This window comes from Onychomys torridus, chromosome 13, assembly GCF_903995425.1.
Source record: "Onychomys torridus chromosome 13, mOncTor1.1, whole genome shotgun sequence".
Taxonomy (NCBI): Eukaryota; Metazoa; Chordata; class Mammalia; order Rodentia; family Cricetidae; genus Onychomys; species Onychomys torridus.
In genome coordinates this window covers 12856824-12875347 of record NC_050455.1, presented here as the reverse complement: position 1 = coordinate 12875347, position 18524 = coordinate 12856824, and the positions used below count along the sequence as shown (strand labels likewise).

The window sequence follows — 18524 nt, the reverse complement described above, 5'->3', positions numbered from 1 at the left end:
TATACTTAGGAGGGTGGATGTTCTCTGAGGATGGAGGATGCAGGCTAATGTGAGACCTCTGGAACAAGTTGTGCTTTCTTTTGGACACTGCCCTTTAAGCTGTGTGTTTCCAGGTGGGTCATTGTTGAGTTGTAGTCCTTGCTATGCAATCGTCTTGTGTCACAAGGCAGGGTGGTGCTATTCTGGAGATTCCAATATAGAAGGGGTGCCCCAAGGCTTTAAACAAGAGATATGAGAAGGATCTGAAGCCAAACTAGAAACTGTCAGCATCACAGGTGACATGTGAGGGAGCACTTCAGACTGAAAGGTGGTAAAAGATCCAGCAGTGGAGCCTCCTATGCGATCTCATACATGATGTTACATGAGCATGGTGCTCCAGACTCTGCTATATACAAAGCCTACTGCAAATTGCAAATGCACAAATAAAAGCTAGATGTAAGAAAACATGGATATTGATTGCTTTTCATGTTGTAGGAGCTCAGACTGTTGGTGTTGCCATTGGCAGACAACCTTGACTTTGTCTCATTAACTGCTTAAAACTTTTACTTGGTGTATTTAACCTCTCATGGTATTATTTTTGATTAAAAATTGATGTGGATGATTTTTCTTTGGGCTGCCAGCTCCCCAAAAATGGCACAGGGACTTATTATTGATTATACAGGCTTGGCCTAATGCATAGGCTTCTTCCACTACCTATTATAACTTACCCATTTCTACTCATCTGTGTTGCCACATGACTTGTAGCTTTTACCTCTTGTTCTGTTCCCTCTGTGTCCAGCTGGCAACTCTGCCTTTCTTCTTTCCAGATCTCTCTCTGTCCAGAAGTACCTGTTATACCTCCTTCCTTGCTATTGGCTGTTTAGCTTTTAGCTTTTTGTTAAACCAGTCACAGTGACATGTCCTTACACAGTGTAATCAAATATCTCACACCAAATTGATATTAAAATTACATCTTTTCCTCCTTTCTTCTCCTTTCCCCAAATCTTCCCATGTACCCACCCTTACTTTCTTTAAAATTTATGGCTTCTTTAAAAAAATTTGTTAAATATATATATGTATGTATATACATACATATATACATACATAATACATATATATATATATATATATATATATAAAATCAGTCTGTATTATGTTACTTGATTGTATATATTATCAGAGCTGACCATTGGTTATTGGATAATCAATTGGTGTGCTTTTCCCTGAGAAAGACTTATTTCATGGTATTTTCAAGCAACAATGGCAAGGTCATATTACACCAGGTTATTCTTTAGGAACACTGTGTACATGTATATATATATAAAATGTGAGTGTGTGTATGCATGTGAATGTGAATGTAGATGGTTTTTGCAAATATGAATCCATTTTATGCTGCAGTCACATAAGATTAACTTTTTCATGGAATATTAATCTTTTCTAATGTCTCAAGCCTACCATTTAATATGATTTAGCATACATTTCAACTATTTATTCTTTCCTGGACTTCCCTCTGCTGAAACACAAAACCTCCCTATATGTCAAGTTTTATTTCTTCCACAGAGCTTCCTGAGCAGGAGATAACATGTTGATCCTTGGCACCCATGCAGGACCTTAATTATATTGCAATGTGATTATTAAAATGACAAGAGCTGCCACCCTTCATTGAAGGTTTATAGTTTGACAGATTGGGTCATATGCTTTACATACCTGAGTTCTCTTAGTGCTTGCAATGTTCCTGTGAAACAGCTTCTATTGTCTCCATTTTGCAGCTGTGAAAACTTGAATTTAGAGATGCATAAGCAATTTGTTCAATATGAAGTTTTATTTGGGACATCCCTTGTTCACACACTGGGTACACCTTAGAGCAGTGGTTCTCAACCTTCCTAATGCTGTGACCCTTTAATACAGTTCTTTATCGTGTGGTGACCCCCAACCACAAAATTATTTTCATTGCTACTTTATAACTATGATTTTGCTACTGTCATGAATAGTAATGTAAATGTCTGATTTGCAGGATATCTGATATGTGACCCCTGTGATAGGGTCATTTGATTCCCAAAGGGCTTGCAATCCACAGGTTGAGAACCACTTGCCTCAGAGAATGACTTTTTAACTTGTAGTACATCTGTCACTCAGTCTACAGGTGGAGAGAGGTACCTTTTATTTGTTAAGTTATGATGTTTAGCGGTAGAAGCTACATATTATTATCCTTGTCTTTTATTTTCTAAACACAGCAGGCATGACCTAGCAACTCAAATAGTGTTTGCATGGATTGAGCAGTATCTAGAGTGGGATCACTGCAGTAAAAATTACCAGGTGTTAACATGTAATTTATAACTTTTAAAATTGCTCATGGCTAGGAATCATTATGAGAACTCAAAAGATGAAATTGATGAGTAAAAATGATTTATTTCATATTAACCATGGCTTTCACTAACATTTTATAATTCAGTAAGTGTAATATGTAAGTGTAATATGGGATTGTTTGTGTGGTGGTGTCTGTCTGAGGCAGCAGGACCAGGAGATTGAAGCTAGCCTGGACTACATAGAAAAATCTGGTCTTGAAAGAACAAGGAAGGCAAGAATTTTCTTGGAGATTATTTTGTTCATTTTATCAAAATATCTTGGTTTAATCATCTGTTAAATGCAAATCATTTCACTAATCTCATGTGTTTTTGTTTGTTTTGTTTTGTTCTTTTTGTTGGTGTCTTGTTTCATCTCCAGGATGGCGTCGGAGTTGATGAGAAGCTGTCTTTAAGGAGAGTGGCTGTGGTTGAAGATTTCTTTGACATCATCTATTCCATGCATGTGGAAACGGGGCCGAATGGAGAACAAATTCGGAAACACGCTGGACAGAAGAGAACTTACAAAGCAGTAAGTGGAAGAGGAGAGAGAGAAAGCATGCATTCTGAATTTTGTTTCTATGTTTAATGTGGACATAAGTGCTAAGTGTTAGTAATGTCTCGTACTGAGCATAAATTAGAGCACATCATGGTCAGACTCAGTACTTATGCCATAATTTATTATTTGCTGTGTTAGTCATTGGCTCACAAGTCTGTTGCATAAAGTTTAAACCTGTTTTTATAATTCTTACATTAATTTCTTTAAATATGTATAAACATAATATTCCCAGAAAAATGCCTATATATAGGAAGACATATTTGAAATGTATATTCAATGTGCCATAATATATGAATTATGTACTGGGAGATAAGAACAGTTTTACAATCATTCAAATTTCTATTTCTTATATCTCAAGTCAAATGAATGTATTTGTATATTTCCTGTTCCATCTTATAGCAATATAGATAAGAAAATTATACAGTATTTTTGTTATTTCATGTCTTAATTTTCCTGAACAAAATATTAAAATATGTTATTTTCATAGTACCAATGCCCTTGAATATTTAAAAATTGAAATGTATTATTCTATTGTAAATTATGTAAAAAGCAAATTTAATTAATTATTTGGTAGTGGAATATACATTGTCAAAATGGAGTTATATTTCACTTTTGAAGCTACTAATTGTACCTAAGTTTGATATACACATTTTAATCTACATTTTATTTAATTAAAAATTTTATAAAACCATATTACTATAGATATTTCACCCTTTCTAGCAACACTGAAGGGTAAATTACTTTTTGCCAATACAAGCAAAGTGTACATTATAAGAGCATTCTCAGCAGTGGGGATAATGTTCTTTTTATGACTTCTTACTGAGCTTCGCTTTTGGCTACCTTTATATGATCTGTTTTCAGCTATCTTGATACACAATATCAGTCTGGATCCATTTTTTTTTCAGATACAGAAAAATGTGTGAAATGCTCAAAGTTTCAAATACAGGTACATATGTTTGAAAATTAGCTCTGAGCATAAGAAATAGCTTCTTTTCATAACTATTTTTTGCTATACTGCCAGGGTCATATTGAATCTTTGTAGCTGCATAATAACCCTTAATACAATGTTGTTATTTATCCCTCCTTCTATATGGTTTTGTTTCTTGGCTGTTTCTAAATTGCATGGTTGTGGGCAGCCTTAGTGTAAGTTTCCTTACATAATTCTGCCACATGAACTTCCTTTTGACTTATGCACCCCAGAAGGCATTCTTATGACTAACGAAAGCGACCTAGCATCTTGGGATGTTTTTATGTAGACTAATATCACTGAACATACTCATTCCTCCTGTCTCCTAAACCAGGGTTGTTCCTCTGGATAGTAACAGAAAAATTATACATTGATCTACTAATACCACTAACTGTGGACTCTTAGGATAATGCATTCTCATGACTAGCTATGTGCACTTGACAGGACTCTGTGTGATAGGAATATATAAATTCTATCGGATTAAAAGAAAATAAAGAATGAAATAAAATGAAAATATGGGGAGAAAGCGCCTTCATTGTTGGTAGTGTGGTACCAAAAGCAACTTGAATTATTTTAGCCTTTAAAATGAATTTATCAGATATCTTAAATTCAAGCAGAAGCATGAGCCAATACCAGATCCAAGCTTTCACCTCATGTTTTGTTAGGTGACTGTGGATAATCTAATTTATGGATGCTAAATGTTTACAATGAATTTGTTACTGTGTTTCCAACACATACAATTTTGTATCCACATTTTATGAAACTCCTTCTGCATTTTGAGGTTGAGGACTAGTCTCAAAAGCTTAAGCAGCACCTAAAACTCGTAATTCCTCTTGAGAATGTCTTATTAGGAGATCCGCTCCTTCCTCAAATTTAGTTCTTATTTCCATGTTAAAGCTTTATCTCCTTGTCCTAATATCAAGAAAGTTCTTTTTAACTTAAGTTCTTCCTAGTTCTAGTTCTCAAATGAATTTTAATTAGGAAATGTTTCCATTTTATATCTCTAATTCAATATGGGGAAAAATCTGCAGTGTCAGTGAAACCGTGCACATGACTATACAATGACTGGAATGTAATGATAAATATTAATGTAAATGTGCAATTAACGGAGCATAAAGCTTAAGTGCAATTACAATGGAATGGCATAATGCTGTCAGAGTCAAAGGCTGTTGGGCCAGAACTTAGTTCTCAATGGTACCACTGGCTTCATTAGCTAAAATCCTTTTACAATGCTAACAGTTGCAATTTGACTTCAATTTTTTTCTTCCTTCTAACACATTAGTACATAGAGCATGCATGGTTATGTTTATTGACCTTTTTCTCCCCTTTCTACATGGCCAAGAAACCATACTTGTACAACTAATCATAAAAGCATACCATGTCTTAACAATATTATCAATAGATTTAGTGGTCATTTTGTTTACTTTGCCTTTTTGCAAATATTCTTTCTATAATTCCACTCTGCAGGAAATGGTGGTCTTTTAATATTGAATTAACTATTGAATGCTGTTTGGTTTTCTATCTGCAGTATATCATTCCTTGAAATATCTAGGCATTATACCAATTAAAGTTTATTTCTATCCAATTTGGCCATAGAAAAATTTGGAAGGTGTCTAGTCTAACTCATGAGCTCTCAAAATCCACAAAAATGACACATTTTTGGAATTGATAAAGTCTTTTCATAATTATTTAAGTAGTTACTCATTATTTTATAAGACGTTCTTATGTTTCAATAAGTTTATTATTAATAGTTACTATAGCATCGGATATGTTTCCTGTAGTGTATTTACTATAGTCAACTTATAATTATCCACATTAACATAATGGACCATTTAAGTAGCACTTGTGTTTGAGCTTAAAATATAACTTCTTATGGAAAATTGAATGCAGAAATACACTTTAGCGATGTGCAATGTTACTTCAGAATTAATGATACAATAATAGTTTACATATGTAATTTAGAATATTGTCCTGTGCTTCAGTTCTTAACTGTAATTAGCTTTGACCTAAATGATTCTATAGTGAAGATACCACTGTTCTCCAGCTGCCTTTTGCCTCTCCCATTTCATCATAAGCTGAGCACAGCTGCTTGCTCAGCAACGTGTTTTCAGTTAGGGCCTGGAGAAAGACAGTGTCATCAATGTGATAACATCTACATGTGTATTTGTGCACACACGTACATAATTTGTAGTATGAAATAATTAATGTACATGTACTACTCTCACTCTTTATATATATATACATATATATATATATACATACATACATACATACATACATACATACACACACACACACACACACACACACACACACACACACATATATATGAATGGCATTATTTAATTCATGGTAGAGAGCATATGCTATAGAAAAAAAAAAAAAAAAAAAAAAAAAAGCTAGAAGCCAGGCAGTCACAGTTCTAAATTTCAGAGTTAACATTTATTTGCTGTCTGTGGTGCTGTAGGCAATTATTTGCATTTTTTTTCCTTTGAGAAGAGGTACTGATGTGCATGGTGGGTTAAATGGCTTGACACATGTTGATTTTGTGATAAGTGCTATGCTTTTCTCTACCCAATCAATTCCTGGGACCCTTGCAGAAGAGTGTACAGGACAGATGGCCTAACTTAGCTCTTCAGAAACAGGATTATAGGTCCTTTAATCCTTGGTTTTGCTGGTTCTAAAGTTTAGGTTTCAAGATAACAAAGTTTCATATTCAAATATTAATTTTTGCTTATTAATTTTCCAAGGAACTTATCTTAATTTTTTGAAAAATATTAAAACTAGCTTTTTAATATTTTTAAATATTATTTTTAATAAAATATTTAATTAAATAAAATATAAAATTGTAATATGTTTTATTAGCATATATTAATGACAGTTAACAAGGGGATTCATAAAATTTTCTTGCATTTACATAATGTGTTTCAATCATATTTTCTCACTCATTATTTTCTCTGTCCCCTCCATCTTTCCCATGATCCCACTTCTACTTTAGTATCCTTTGTTTCTGATGACCCGATGAGTTCCATTTGTTTGCTTATTAGAGCTTGTGAGGGAGTTTGTTCACAGAAGCACCTCATCATCAGCCTCTCCCTCCATCATCAATCATAACGCCTACTCCTTAGAGACTTGTTTTCAATGGTAATGGAACACTTTGTTTTAGAGAAATAGCCTAGAAATAGCATATTTCCACAGGACTTCATTTCTTCTCTGACAGTTTTTAGGGAAAACACTTGCTGTATAGTATCTAGAACACACAACTTTCAAGCTCTAGTTTACATCACTTTTGTCCTGTACTTTGGATAAATACCTGCTGTTTCCTGTGGATCTGCCTTTAAAATTGATATTTTAACCTTCATTTAATTCTACTAGTCTGTTATATAAAAACTCCCAGAGTTCTTGTGAACGTGTGATGGATGACAAGCCTTTTGGTGTGGAGAGACTAAACTAAGCTAAAACATAGTAAGTCCTAACAATTTATTCAAAAATATTTTTGGCTCCAGGAGCTGCCAACTCATGGATATAACATGACAGCGCTTTATTCCACTTATTTTTAAAATAGTTTACAAAGTGATGGTAATATGTGAGACCATTGTTATCCTTTGAACAAAAAATGGAAATACTCACCAAAGTGAGCAAACAGGAGGACATAAGTCATGGCCTAGTGTATGGGATGCTCCTGGCTTTCATAAAATCAGACTGGCTCACAAGCATCACTCAGAGGTAAAAAAGCCTTGCTGTGTTGTTATCTAGAGTTCTACAGGGATGGTAATAATGGGGATGATGATAATGGTGGTGGCGGTGGTGATGGTGGTGATGGTGGTGATAATGGTAATGATAAAATGGGCATGTACCATGCTTTTCACAGTTGTATGATTTTTGAAAAGCAATCATAGAAGAAAGACAAAACATACCTATGTCCACAGACTGTTCATCTTTCTCCACTTTTTCAAACAAGCTTTCAGTATTATGCTGGGATTGTGTGTATGCAGCTCCCTAAGTATCTTTAAGTTCCAGAGCAACAGATGTCAGTGGCGCTTTTCCTTGACCTCAAAGTGATGGTCATCCTATAGACTGCTCGTTCATGTATTTCCTTTGTGTCTTTGCTGTAAGCACATATGGTATTGTGAATTTCTGATATTGTGGCCTTTTGGTGCTAGTGTTCAGTGGAGCAGGGCTATTTGGATATTTGACTGATCAAATAAGACATGATCTATACATTTCTGTGATTTGTGCCAGGAAATCTTTGGTCTTGTCTTAGGATCTTTTCCTGTTGCCTTGATAAAAACCACAAAACAAAACAAAAACAGTACAAAGGAGGAAGCTTTGATTTCAGTTTACAATCCAAGGGTACAGTCGATCATAGCATGGGAGTTCAGAAATCAGGATCTTGAAGGAACTACTCAAATTCCATGAAGAGAGTAGAAGCAGATATCTATGAATGCTGTCTTCAGCTCACTTTCTCTTGCTTATGCAGTCCAGGAGCCCAGCCTAGGGATTTATGCATAAGTACTTCTCACTTTAGCTAACTTTTACAAGGTAATCTCTGACAGGAACTCATGACCATTATCCCATCTCCCAGGGGATTCTAGACCTCACAAAGTTATCAACTGAGATAAACCATTATGCGCTCCAAGCATGTCTTAATTTTTTTTTAATCACAGTACCCAAAGTTTACTGTTTAGAACTTAAGAATGTATTTGAGTTGGACCATTGACCTCATTGTTTCAATGAAAATCCTATGTTCTCAGGACAAAGGAGGCTGAGACAAGTTCAGCTGCCAGATGTGCTTGGGTTAAGCATAGGTCCAGCAAGGGAGTCCAAGACAAAGCATGGCCTTAGCTTCTGTCCTCGTGGTGGGTACATGCCCTCTCCTCTCAAGTGGAGAACTTTGTTTACAGGATGAAGTTAGAAAGGTTTAATGTTAGCTTTCAAACATCTTTATTTTCCAAAAAGAGAGAAATTTATCCCTTGAAGAAACATTTTTAAGGGATTTGAGCACATTATTTTGAGGTGAAAGTATTAGATTAAAAATCAGGAAAATTAAGTACATTCCTTAGAAAAGATTCTTTTTAGGTGTGACATACTAATAGAATAGAAAACATGGTGTGTGTGTGTGTGTGTGTGTGTGTGTGTGTGTGTAAGTATAAGTAAGTGTGTAAGTTTGTGAGTGTGTGTGCGAGCATGTGTGTGTGAGAAAGGAATTTCTTACTTTTCTTGATATTTTTTCACCTTTTTCCATAGATCCAATATAATAATAGTTTCCTGCTGAAGTAAAAAGGGACACAGGAGATATTCTCTGAGTTTCAACTAAGTTCCTATCTGTAAGCCGTGTTCTTTGACTTGTGAAAAGAAAATCAACTTAAAATAATGAACAAATGGAGCATTCTGTTTTCGTTATACAGTATATATTATTTATTTCACTTATTATTAGAGATTCTGGTGCCTTAAATAAACAGACATTCTGGATATCTGAGGCAGGGAAAAGCAATAGTACACTATTACAAATTAATCAATACCATTATATACAATAAATTAATATCTTGAGAATATTTTCATAGTTTCTTGTAGAGTTTATAGGTAAATATTGTTTAATTATATGTAGCTTACAAGAAATTTTTTTAGGTCATTTTCTTCATTTTTATAAGTGGCTAAGGTGGAGAACCCAAATTTCTTTGATACTGCTGTAAAATGTCAGGCTCCTATTGTATGCTTAATAAATGCAGAATGGAGAAGTTATAATCTATGAAGATTTTTGCCTTGTTGACCAAATAGTATGAATAGTTTGACTAAAACACTAATAATGGAGTAAGTTTCTGACTACACCCAACTACTGTGAACATGGTGTGGAGCAATTGATGAAATAAGTGGATAGTGCTCCTCATTCTACACAGTTTTAGAACACTATATAAACAAAACAGAATTTAATATAGGGCATGGATTTTTCTTTGACTGACATTGGGAAAGTGTTGATTCTCTTTCAATACTGAAGGTATTGTGACTATTTGTGACTATGCCTTGCATTGACCAGTTCATTTCAACTGTACACATTAAATACTGCGTGCCCACAGGCACACACACACACATGGACACACATGCACACACACGAACATACACACACACTCTTGTACACACCAGTATACACACACACTCATATTACCCAATTTGTTCAGCATATTGGAAAAAGATTATGTTTAAAACTCAGACACATAATGTTGCATTTATTTATTTATTTTTTCTGTATCAGTTACTTTTTTATTTTATGTTTATTATTATTATTATTTATTATTATGTGTTTTATTTTTATATAACAGCCATGGGTTCCCTTGTCCTCCCCCCTCCCGCACCCACCCTCACCTTCCCCCCAGCCTCTCCCTTCCATTCCCATGTCCTCCAGGACCAAGACACCCCTGGAGACTCATTTAAACCTGGTGGATTCAGTACAGGCAGGTCCAGTCCCCTCCTTCCAGGCTGAGCATGTGTCCCTGTGTAAGCCCAAGGTTCCAAACAGCCAGCTCATGCACCAAGGATAGGTCCCGGTCCCACAGCCTGGGTGCCTCCCAAAGAGATCAAGCTATTCAATTGTCTCACATACCCAGAGGGCCTGATCCAGCTGGGGACTCCACAGCCATTGATTCATAATTCATGTGCTTCCATTCGTTTGGCTATTTGTCCCTGTGCTTTTTCCAATCTTGGATACAACAATTCATGCTCTTGCAGTCCCTCCTTCTTCTCGACAGTTGGACACCTGGAGCTCCACCTGGGGCCTGGCTGATGATCTCTGCATCCATTTCCATCAGTTATTGGATGAGAGTTCCAGCACAACTGTTAGGGTGTTTGGCCATCTGATCACCAGACTAGGTCAGATCAGGTCCTCCCTCGACCACTGCCAGCAGTCTAAAGAGGATATATCATTGTGGATTTCTGGGGACCTCTTGAGCACTCTGCCTATTCCTGTTCTCATGTGGTCTTCCTTTATCATGGTCTATTATTCCTCGTTCTCCCTTTCTATTCTTGATCCAGCTGGGATCTCCTGCTCCCCTAAGCTTTCTTTCCCTCAAATCTTGCCCTTCATTACTCCCACTGTTGTCCAGGTTGTTCATGTAGATCTCATCCATTTCTCTGTCATTGGGTGATCCCTGGGTCTTTCCTAGGGTCCCGTTTTCTAGGTAGCCTCCCTGGAGTTGTGTAGCAGTCTAGTCATCTTTGTTTTACATCTAGTATCCTCCTATGAGTGAGTACATACCATGTTTGTCCTTCTGAGTCTGGGTTACCTCACTCAGGATGATTTTTTCTAGATTCATCCATTTGCCTGCAAACCTCATGATGTCATTTGTTTTCTCTGCTGAGTAGTACTCCATTGTGTATATGTACCATATTTTCTTTATTCATTCTTCAGTTGAAGGGCACCTAGGTTGTTTCCAGGTCCTGGCTATTACAAACAATGCTAATATGAACATAGCTGCGCAGATGCCATTGTGGTATGATTGAGCATTCCTTGGGTATATGCCCAAGAGTGCTATAGCTGGGTTTTGGGGGAGATAGATTCCCAATTTTCTAAGGAAGCGCCATATTGATTTCCAGAGTGGCTGTACAAGCTTGCATTCCCACCAGCAGTGGAGGAGAGTTCCCCTTGCTCCACATCCTCTCCAGCATAAACTGTCTTCTGTGTTTTTAATCTTAGCCACTCTGACAGGTGTAAGGTGGTATCTCAGAGTTGTTTTGATTTGCATTTCCCAGATAATTAGGGATGTTGAGCAATTCCTTAAATATCTTCCAGCCATTTGAACTTCCTCTGTTGAGAATTCTCTGTTTAGTTCTATTGCCCATTTCTTAATTGGACTGTGGGGCATTTTGATGTCTAATTTCTTGAGTTCTTTATATATTCTGGATATCAGCCCTCTGTCAGATGTGGGGTTGGTGAAGACCTTTTCCCATTCTGTAGGCTGTCGCTTTGTCTTGTTGACCATGTCCTTTGCTCTACAAAAGCTTCTCAGTTTCAACATGTCCCATTGATTGATTTTTTCTCTCAGTGTCTGTGCTACTGGTGTTATATTTAGAAAGTGATCTGGGTGCCAATGCATTCAAGACTACTTCCTACTTTCTCTTCTATCAGGTTCAGAGTAACTGGATTTATGTGCGGTCTTTGATCCGCTTGAACTTAAGTTTTGTGCATGGTGACAGATATGGATCTATTTGCAGCCTTCTACACATTGACATCCAGTTATGCCAGCACCATTTGTTGAAGATGCTTTCTTTTGTCCATTGTACATTTTTGGCTTATTTGTGCGGGTTAATGTCAGGGTCTTCAATTCGATTCCATTGGTCCACATGTCGGTTTTTATGGCAGTACCAAGCTGTTTTTATTACAGTAGCTCTATAGTAGAGCTTGAGGTCAGGGATCATGATGCCTCCAGAGGTTGCTTTATTGTACAGGATTCTTTTGACTTTCCTGGGTTTTTTGTTTTTCCATATGAAGTTGAGTATTATTCTTTCCAGATCTGTGAAGAATTGTGTTGGTAATTTGATGGGGATTGTGTTGAATCTGTAGATTGCTTTTGGTAAGATCGCCATTTTTACTATGTTAATCCTGCCTATCCATGAGCATGGGAGATCTTTCCATTTTCTGACATCTTCTTCAATTTCTATTTTCAGGGACTTGAAGTTCTTGTCATATAGGTCCTTCACATGCTTAGTTAGAGTAACCCCAAGGTATTTTATATCATTTGTGGCTATTGTAAAGGGTGATGTATCTCTGATTTCCTTCTCAGCCTGTTTGTCTATTGTATATAGGAGGGCTACTGATTTTTTTTTGAGTTGATCTTGTATCCTACTATGTTGCTGTATCAGTTCCTTGGTTGAATTTTTGGGGTCACTCATGTATACTATCATGTCATCTGCAAATAGGGAGAGCTTGACTTCTTCCTTTCCAATTTGTATCCCCTTAATCTCTTTGTGTTGTCTTGTAGCTCTGGCTAGAACTTCAAGTACTATATTGAATATTGAATAAGTATGGGGAGAGGGGACAGCCTTGCCTTGTTCCTGATTTTAGTGGTATTGCTTTGAGTTTCTCTCCATTTAATTTGATGTTGGCTGTTGGCTTGCTGTAGATTGCTTTTATTATGTTTAGGTATGTTCCCTGTATTCCTGATCGCTCCAAGACCTTTATCATGAAGGGGTGTTGGATTTTGTCAAATGCCTTTTCTGCATCTAGTGAGATGATCATGTGGTTTTTTCCTTTGAGTTTGTTTATATGGTGTATTACATTGACGGACTTTTGTATATTGAACCACCCTTGCATCCCTGGGATGAAGCCTACTTGATCATGGTGGATAATTGTTTTGATGTGTTCTTGGAGTCTGTTTGCCAGAATTTTATTGAGTATTTTTGCATCAATGTTCATGAGGGAGATTGGTCTGTAGTTCTCTTTCTTTGTTGCATCTTTGTTTGGTTTAGGAATCAGGGTAATTGTAGCCTCATAGAAGGAGTTTGGTAATATACCTTCTGCTTCTATTGTGTGGAACAATTTAAAGAGTATTGGTATTAAGTCTTCTTTGAAGATCTGGTAGAATTGTGCAGTGAAACCATCAGGTCCAGGGCTTTTTGTGTTTGGGAGACTTTTAATGATTGATTCTATTTCCTTGGGGTTTATTGGAGTATTTAAATGGTTTATCTGGTCTTGATTTAACTTAGATATGTGGTACCTATCCAGAAAAGTATCCATGTCTTTTAGATTTTCCAGTTTTGTGGAGCAGAGGTTTTTGAAGTATGGCCTGATGATTCTCTGGATTTCCTCATTGTCTGTTGTTATGTCCCCCTTTTCATTTCTGATTTTGTTAATTTGGATGCTCTCTCTGTGTCTTTTGGTTAGTTTGGACAAGGAGCTTGTCTATCTTGATCTTCTCAAAGAACCAACTCTTTGTTTCATTAATCCTTTGTATTGTTCTCTTTATTTCTATTTTATTGATTTCAGCTCTCAATTTGATAATTTCCTGGTGTCTGTTCCTCCTGGGAGACTTTGCATCTTCCTGTTCAAGGGCTTTCAGGTGCGCTGTCAAGTCACTAGCATGAGATTTCGCCAGCTTCTTTATGTGGACATTCAGTGCTATGAATTTCCCTCTTAGCACTGCTTTCATTGTGTCCCATAAATTTGGGTATATGGTGTATTCATTTTCATTGATCTCTCGAAGTCTGTAATTTCTTTCTTTATTTCTTCCTTAACCCATTGGTGATTCAGTTGAGCATTATTCAGTTTCCATGAGATTGTAGGATTTCTGTAGTTTTTTCTGTTGTTGAAATCTAACTTTAAACCATGGTGGTCTGATAGAACACAGGAGGTTATTCCAATTGTTTTGTATCTGTTGAGATTTGCTTTGTGGCCGAGTATGTGGTTGATTTTAGAGAAGTTTCCATGGGGTGCTGAGAAGAAGGTATATTATTTTTTGTTTGGGTGGAATGTTCTGTATATCGATTAAGTCCATTTCAGCCATAACATCAGTTAAGTCCATTATGTCTCTGTTAAGTTTCAATTTGGCCGATCTGTCCAGAGGTGAAAGTTGGGGTGTTGAAGTCTCCCTCTATTAATGTGTGTGGTTTTATACGTGATTTAAGCTTTAGTAATGTTTCTTTTACATATGTGGGTGCCCTTGTGTTTGGGGCATAAATGTTCAGAATTGAGACTTCATCTTGGTGGATCTTTCCTGCGATGAGTATGTAATGTCCTTCATCATCTCTTTTGATTGATTTTAGTTTGAAGTCTATTTTGCTGGATATTAGGATGGCTACACCAGCTTGCTTCTTAAGACCATTTGATTGGAAAGTCTTTTCCCAGCCTTTTATTCTTAGGAGGTGTCTGTCTTTGAATTTGAGGTGTGTTTCTTGTATGCAGCAGAAAGATGGGTCCTGTTTTTGTATCCATTCTGTTAGTCTGTGTCTTTTTATAGGTGAATTAAGTCCATTGATATTAAGGGATATTAATGACCAGTGATTGTTCATTCCTGTTGTTATTTTTATTTTTTGTTGGTAGTGTGTGTGTACTTCTCTTCTTTGGGGTTTACTGCTGTGGTGTTATCTATTGCCTGTGTTTTCATGGGTGTATCTGCCTTCCTTAGGTTGGAATTTTCCTTCTAGTGCTTTCTGTAGGGCTGGGTTTGTAGATAAGTATTGTTTAAATCTGGTTTTGTCTTGGAAGGTCTTGTTCACTCTATGATGATTGAAAATTTTGCTGGGTGTATTAGTCTAGGCTGGCATCCATGGTCTCTTAGTATCTGCATTATATCTGTTCAGGTCCTTCTGGCTTTCAAAGTCTCTATTGAGAAATAGGGTGTTATTCTGATGGGTTTGCCTTTATAAGTCACTTGGCCTTTTTCCTTTGCTGCCCTTAATATTCTTTATTCTGTACGTTTAGTTGTTTCATTATTATGTGGCGAGGGGACTTTTGGGGGGGGGTCTAGTCTGTTTGGTGTTCTATAGGCTTCTTGTATCGTCATAGGCATTTCCTTCTTTAATTTGGGAAAGTTTTCTTCTATGATCTTGTTAAATATATTTTCTGTGCCTTTGAGTTGGTATTCTTCTCCTTCCTCTATCCCTATTATTTGTAGGTTTGGTCTTTTCATGGTGTCCCAAATTTCTTGGACATTTTGGGTCATGACTTTGTTGGTTTTAGTGTTTTCTTTGACTGATGAATCTATTTCTTCTTCCGTATCTTCAACACCAGAGATCCTCTCTTCCATCTCTTGCATTCTGTTGGTTATACTTGCATCTGAAGTTCCTGTTTGTTTACTCAGATTTTCTATGTCCAACATTCCTTCTGCTAGTGTCTTCTTCATTTTTTCTATTCCCCTCTTCAGGTCTTGGACTGTTTCCCTTGCTTTTTCATGATTTTCTTTCAGGGACTTATTGTTTTCTTCTGCTTTAATTGTCCTTTCCTCTAGTTTTTTTTATAGCGTTCTTCCCATTTTTTGTTTGTTCCTCTACTTTATTTTTGATTTCTTCTATATAAGGCTCTAGCCTCTTCATGATGTTACTTATAAGGTTGTTTTCTTCTTCTTCCTCTTCTTCTTCCTCTTCTTCTTCTTCCTCCTCCTCCTCCTCCTCCTCCTCCTCCTCCTCCTCCTCCTCCCCTTCTTCTTCTTCTTCTTCTTCTTCTTCTTCTTCTTCTTCTTCTTCTTCTTCTTCTTCCATTCCATGATGTTCAGGTCTAGCTGTTGGAGAAGGGCTAGGTTCTGGTGATGCTGTATTGCTCTTTATTATGTTGTATGTACTTCTGCCTTGACATCTCCCCATCTCCTCTTGGGTTCGTTCTTGGTCTTATCAGTGTACTTGTTCCAGAGAGCGCTGACAGATTTAGGGAGCCTCTCTCTCGTCCAGATGGAAGCTCTGGGCCAGATTGGAGCACTGTTCCAGATGAGAGTGCTGGCTGGATAGGAACTGGGGGGCTGGACTCTGAGTCTTGGGAAGTCCATGGGGTTTCCTTATTTTGTCCAGATGGGAGCTCCTCTTGTGCAGATGGGAGTTCCTCTGGTCTCTGGTCCAGATGGGAGTTCTAGGGCAGGATGGAAGCTGGGGGCTGATCTCTGATTCTCAGGAAGTGGCTGGGGTCTTGGGCAGATGGGTGTGGGGGCAGGGTGTGGAGACTGCAGCAGTGTCTGCCTGCAGTCTTGGAAAAGTGGAGCCTTCCTACAGGGCCCACCGATTGGCAGGAAACTGGGGCCAAGTTGGACAGGTCCTCCCGGGATGGCCTGTGTCCAGCAGTGGGACTCAGGGGCAGTTGCCTCTCTGGCTATAACCCCAGGCACTCACCTTTGGTCCAGATGCATGTTCCGGGTTCGACAGGAGCTGGTGGGTTTGTCTCTGAGTCTCAGGACGTGTGCATTTTTTTTTTAATGTTAGGATTAGCTATCTGGGGACCACTACAACTTATTATTTATTCAACCTAGTAAAACATGTGTAGAAAAAACCTAAGGTGAGAAGAAGCAATTAAAACAGAGTCAATGACATGGCCATTTAATTCATCAACTAACAATCCTAAATCAGAAGGTCAGTTTGCTTCACTTATAAAAACTGACATAGTGTCATCTGTAACAGTGGAGGAGACGTCACCCAGATCTTTGATATTCTGGAGTTATTTTTACTTTGATATTCTGGAGTTATTTTTACTTTGATATTCTGGAGTTATTTTTGCTGTCAGTGGAATCAGGCAAAAGATGTGAGAACTTACAGAAGCAATTTTATCATTGACTAATATTACATTATATATCATAAGCATATCACATTATATATCATAAATGAATTTCTTATTTAATAATACTGTCCAAATGAACATTTCTTGAAGGAACTCAACCTGTGTGAGAATTTCCATTAATGCTGCATCTACCTAGTAAATTGCAACTTCAGTGCACCCTAGTGGTGAAAGTGAGATGCTGCAGCTTTAAAAAGTACTTGTGGTTAATACTGGAGGGCTTCCCACTCACTTCAGAGGCTTATTCTTTCCTGGGTACCATCATGTTATACTAAATAAAGCCTGGAATTTTTCAAGGCAACATGTGCATATGTCTAAATGGTTATCTGGTATTGAATTGGTATGGGATATAATCACAAGAACTGGCATGAGGTAGTAGAAAGAGAACAGTAGCAGCTATGATGCCAAGAAAAATTGAGTCTGTATCCTGAAAGTGGAAATTCTATGCTGTTATCTTGCCATGTGATTACTTTAAAGTTGCTGTTTTGAGGACCATAAGTCATATATGTACAGGTAAACACAATGCTTGCTTCAAACACTGTAGTCATTATTGAAATGATACTTTTTTTTCTAAAAAATAAAGTATTGATTATGTGGGAAGAAGTAGGAGAAATAGATGTTTCTATTTAAGTCTATTTTCCTTCAAGGCAACTATGCCTCACAGTGACCTACAGACATCACCTCCTAGGCATTTAGGCAGTTCTATCCCAGAACTGAGATTGGCTTTCACCAGGATTATGAAAACCAGTTATATTAATTTCATGATAAATGAAAAATTATTGAGATTTTTTTAACCTATTTTTTCTGTGCTACTCTTCATGAAGATCTCTCCCCTCAGGTTATGCCTTCTCATGGTCAGCAGGCATCATGCTGTATTTGAGCACACTTAGACACTGTCGTGATTAGTAAAGATGTCTGTAAAGAAGCTGAAACAATGATTTAAGATGCTTCCAAGAATTTGAAGTTTGTACTGAGTATTTCCTTTCTTTCCACTTTGGTATAGAACATGTAAACAAGATAGTTATTGCCAGATAAATCCAGTAGGTGTGTTAATATTAGTACAGTTATTATATGTATTATAAAACAGTATCTTCCAAGAAGAGGTGATAAGAGGCTGGAGGCAGAGAGGTGGCATTTCTTTAAGTATTCCAGGCCCTTAAAAGAGTCTTCCTTAAGATTACATTTTCAGAAACACAGCCCCCTGGCATGATGGTAATCAGAACAGTTCTATTCATTGCTTGAAAAACTTACCTGTGATCATTGTGAGCACCCCAGATATACAACATTTTCTAAAGGGAACCATGTGATAAGATCTTTGTGTAGTGTCTCTAAAAATCTCATTTTCCAGATGTTGAGTGACTAAAATATTCAGATAACACATTTTGCCTCCGTGGTATATTACCATCCTGTCATGCTCTGAACCTTGCCTGTGTA

General features: G+C 37.0%; 1 protein-coding gene across 8 annotated transcripts in view; it reads left to right on the top strand.

Annotated features, from left to right (window-relative positions):
• Nol4 (nucleolar protein 4) overlaps positions 1-18524 on the top strand; it is a 330500-nt gene that overhangs the window by 81846 nt on the left and 230130 nt on the right. For 4 of the 8 annotated variants that reach the window (XM_036204832.1, XM_036204831.1, XM_036204837.1 and 1 more), the window contains exon 2: positions 2704-2853. In XM_036204832.1, coding sequence (XP_036060725.1) covers positions 2704-2853 — 150 coding nt within the window. Of the gene's footprint in view, positions 1-2703; positions 2854-3763; positions 3827-18524 lie in introns of all 8 variants that reach the window. The other 4 variants (XM_036204834.1, XM_036204835.1, XM_036204833.1 and 1 more) reach the window with 2 other exon arrangements.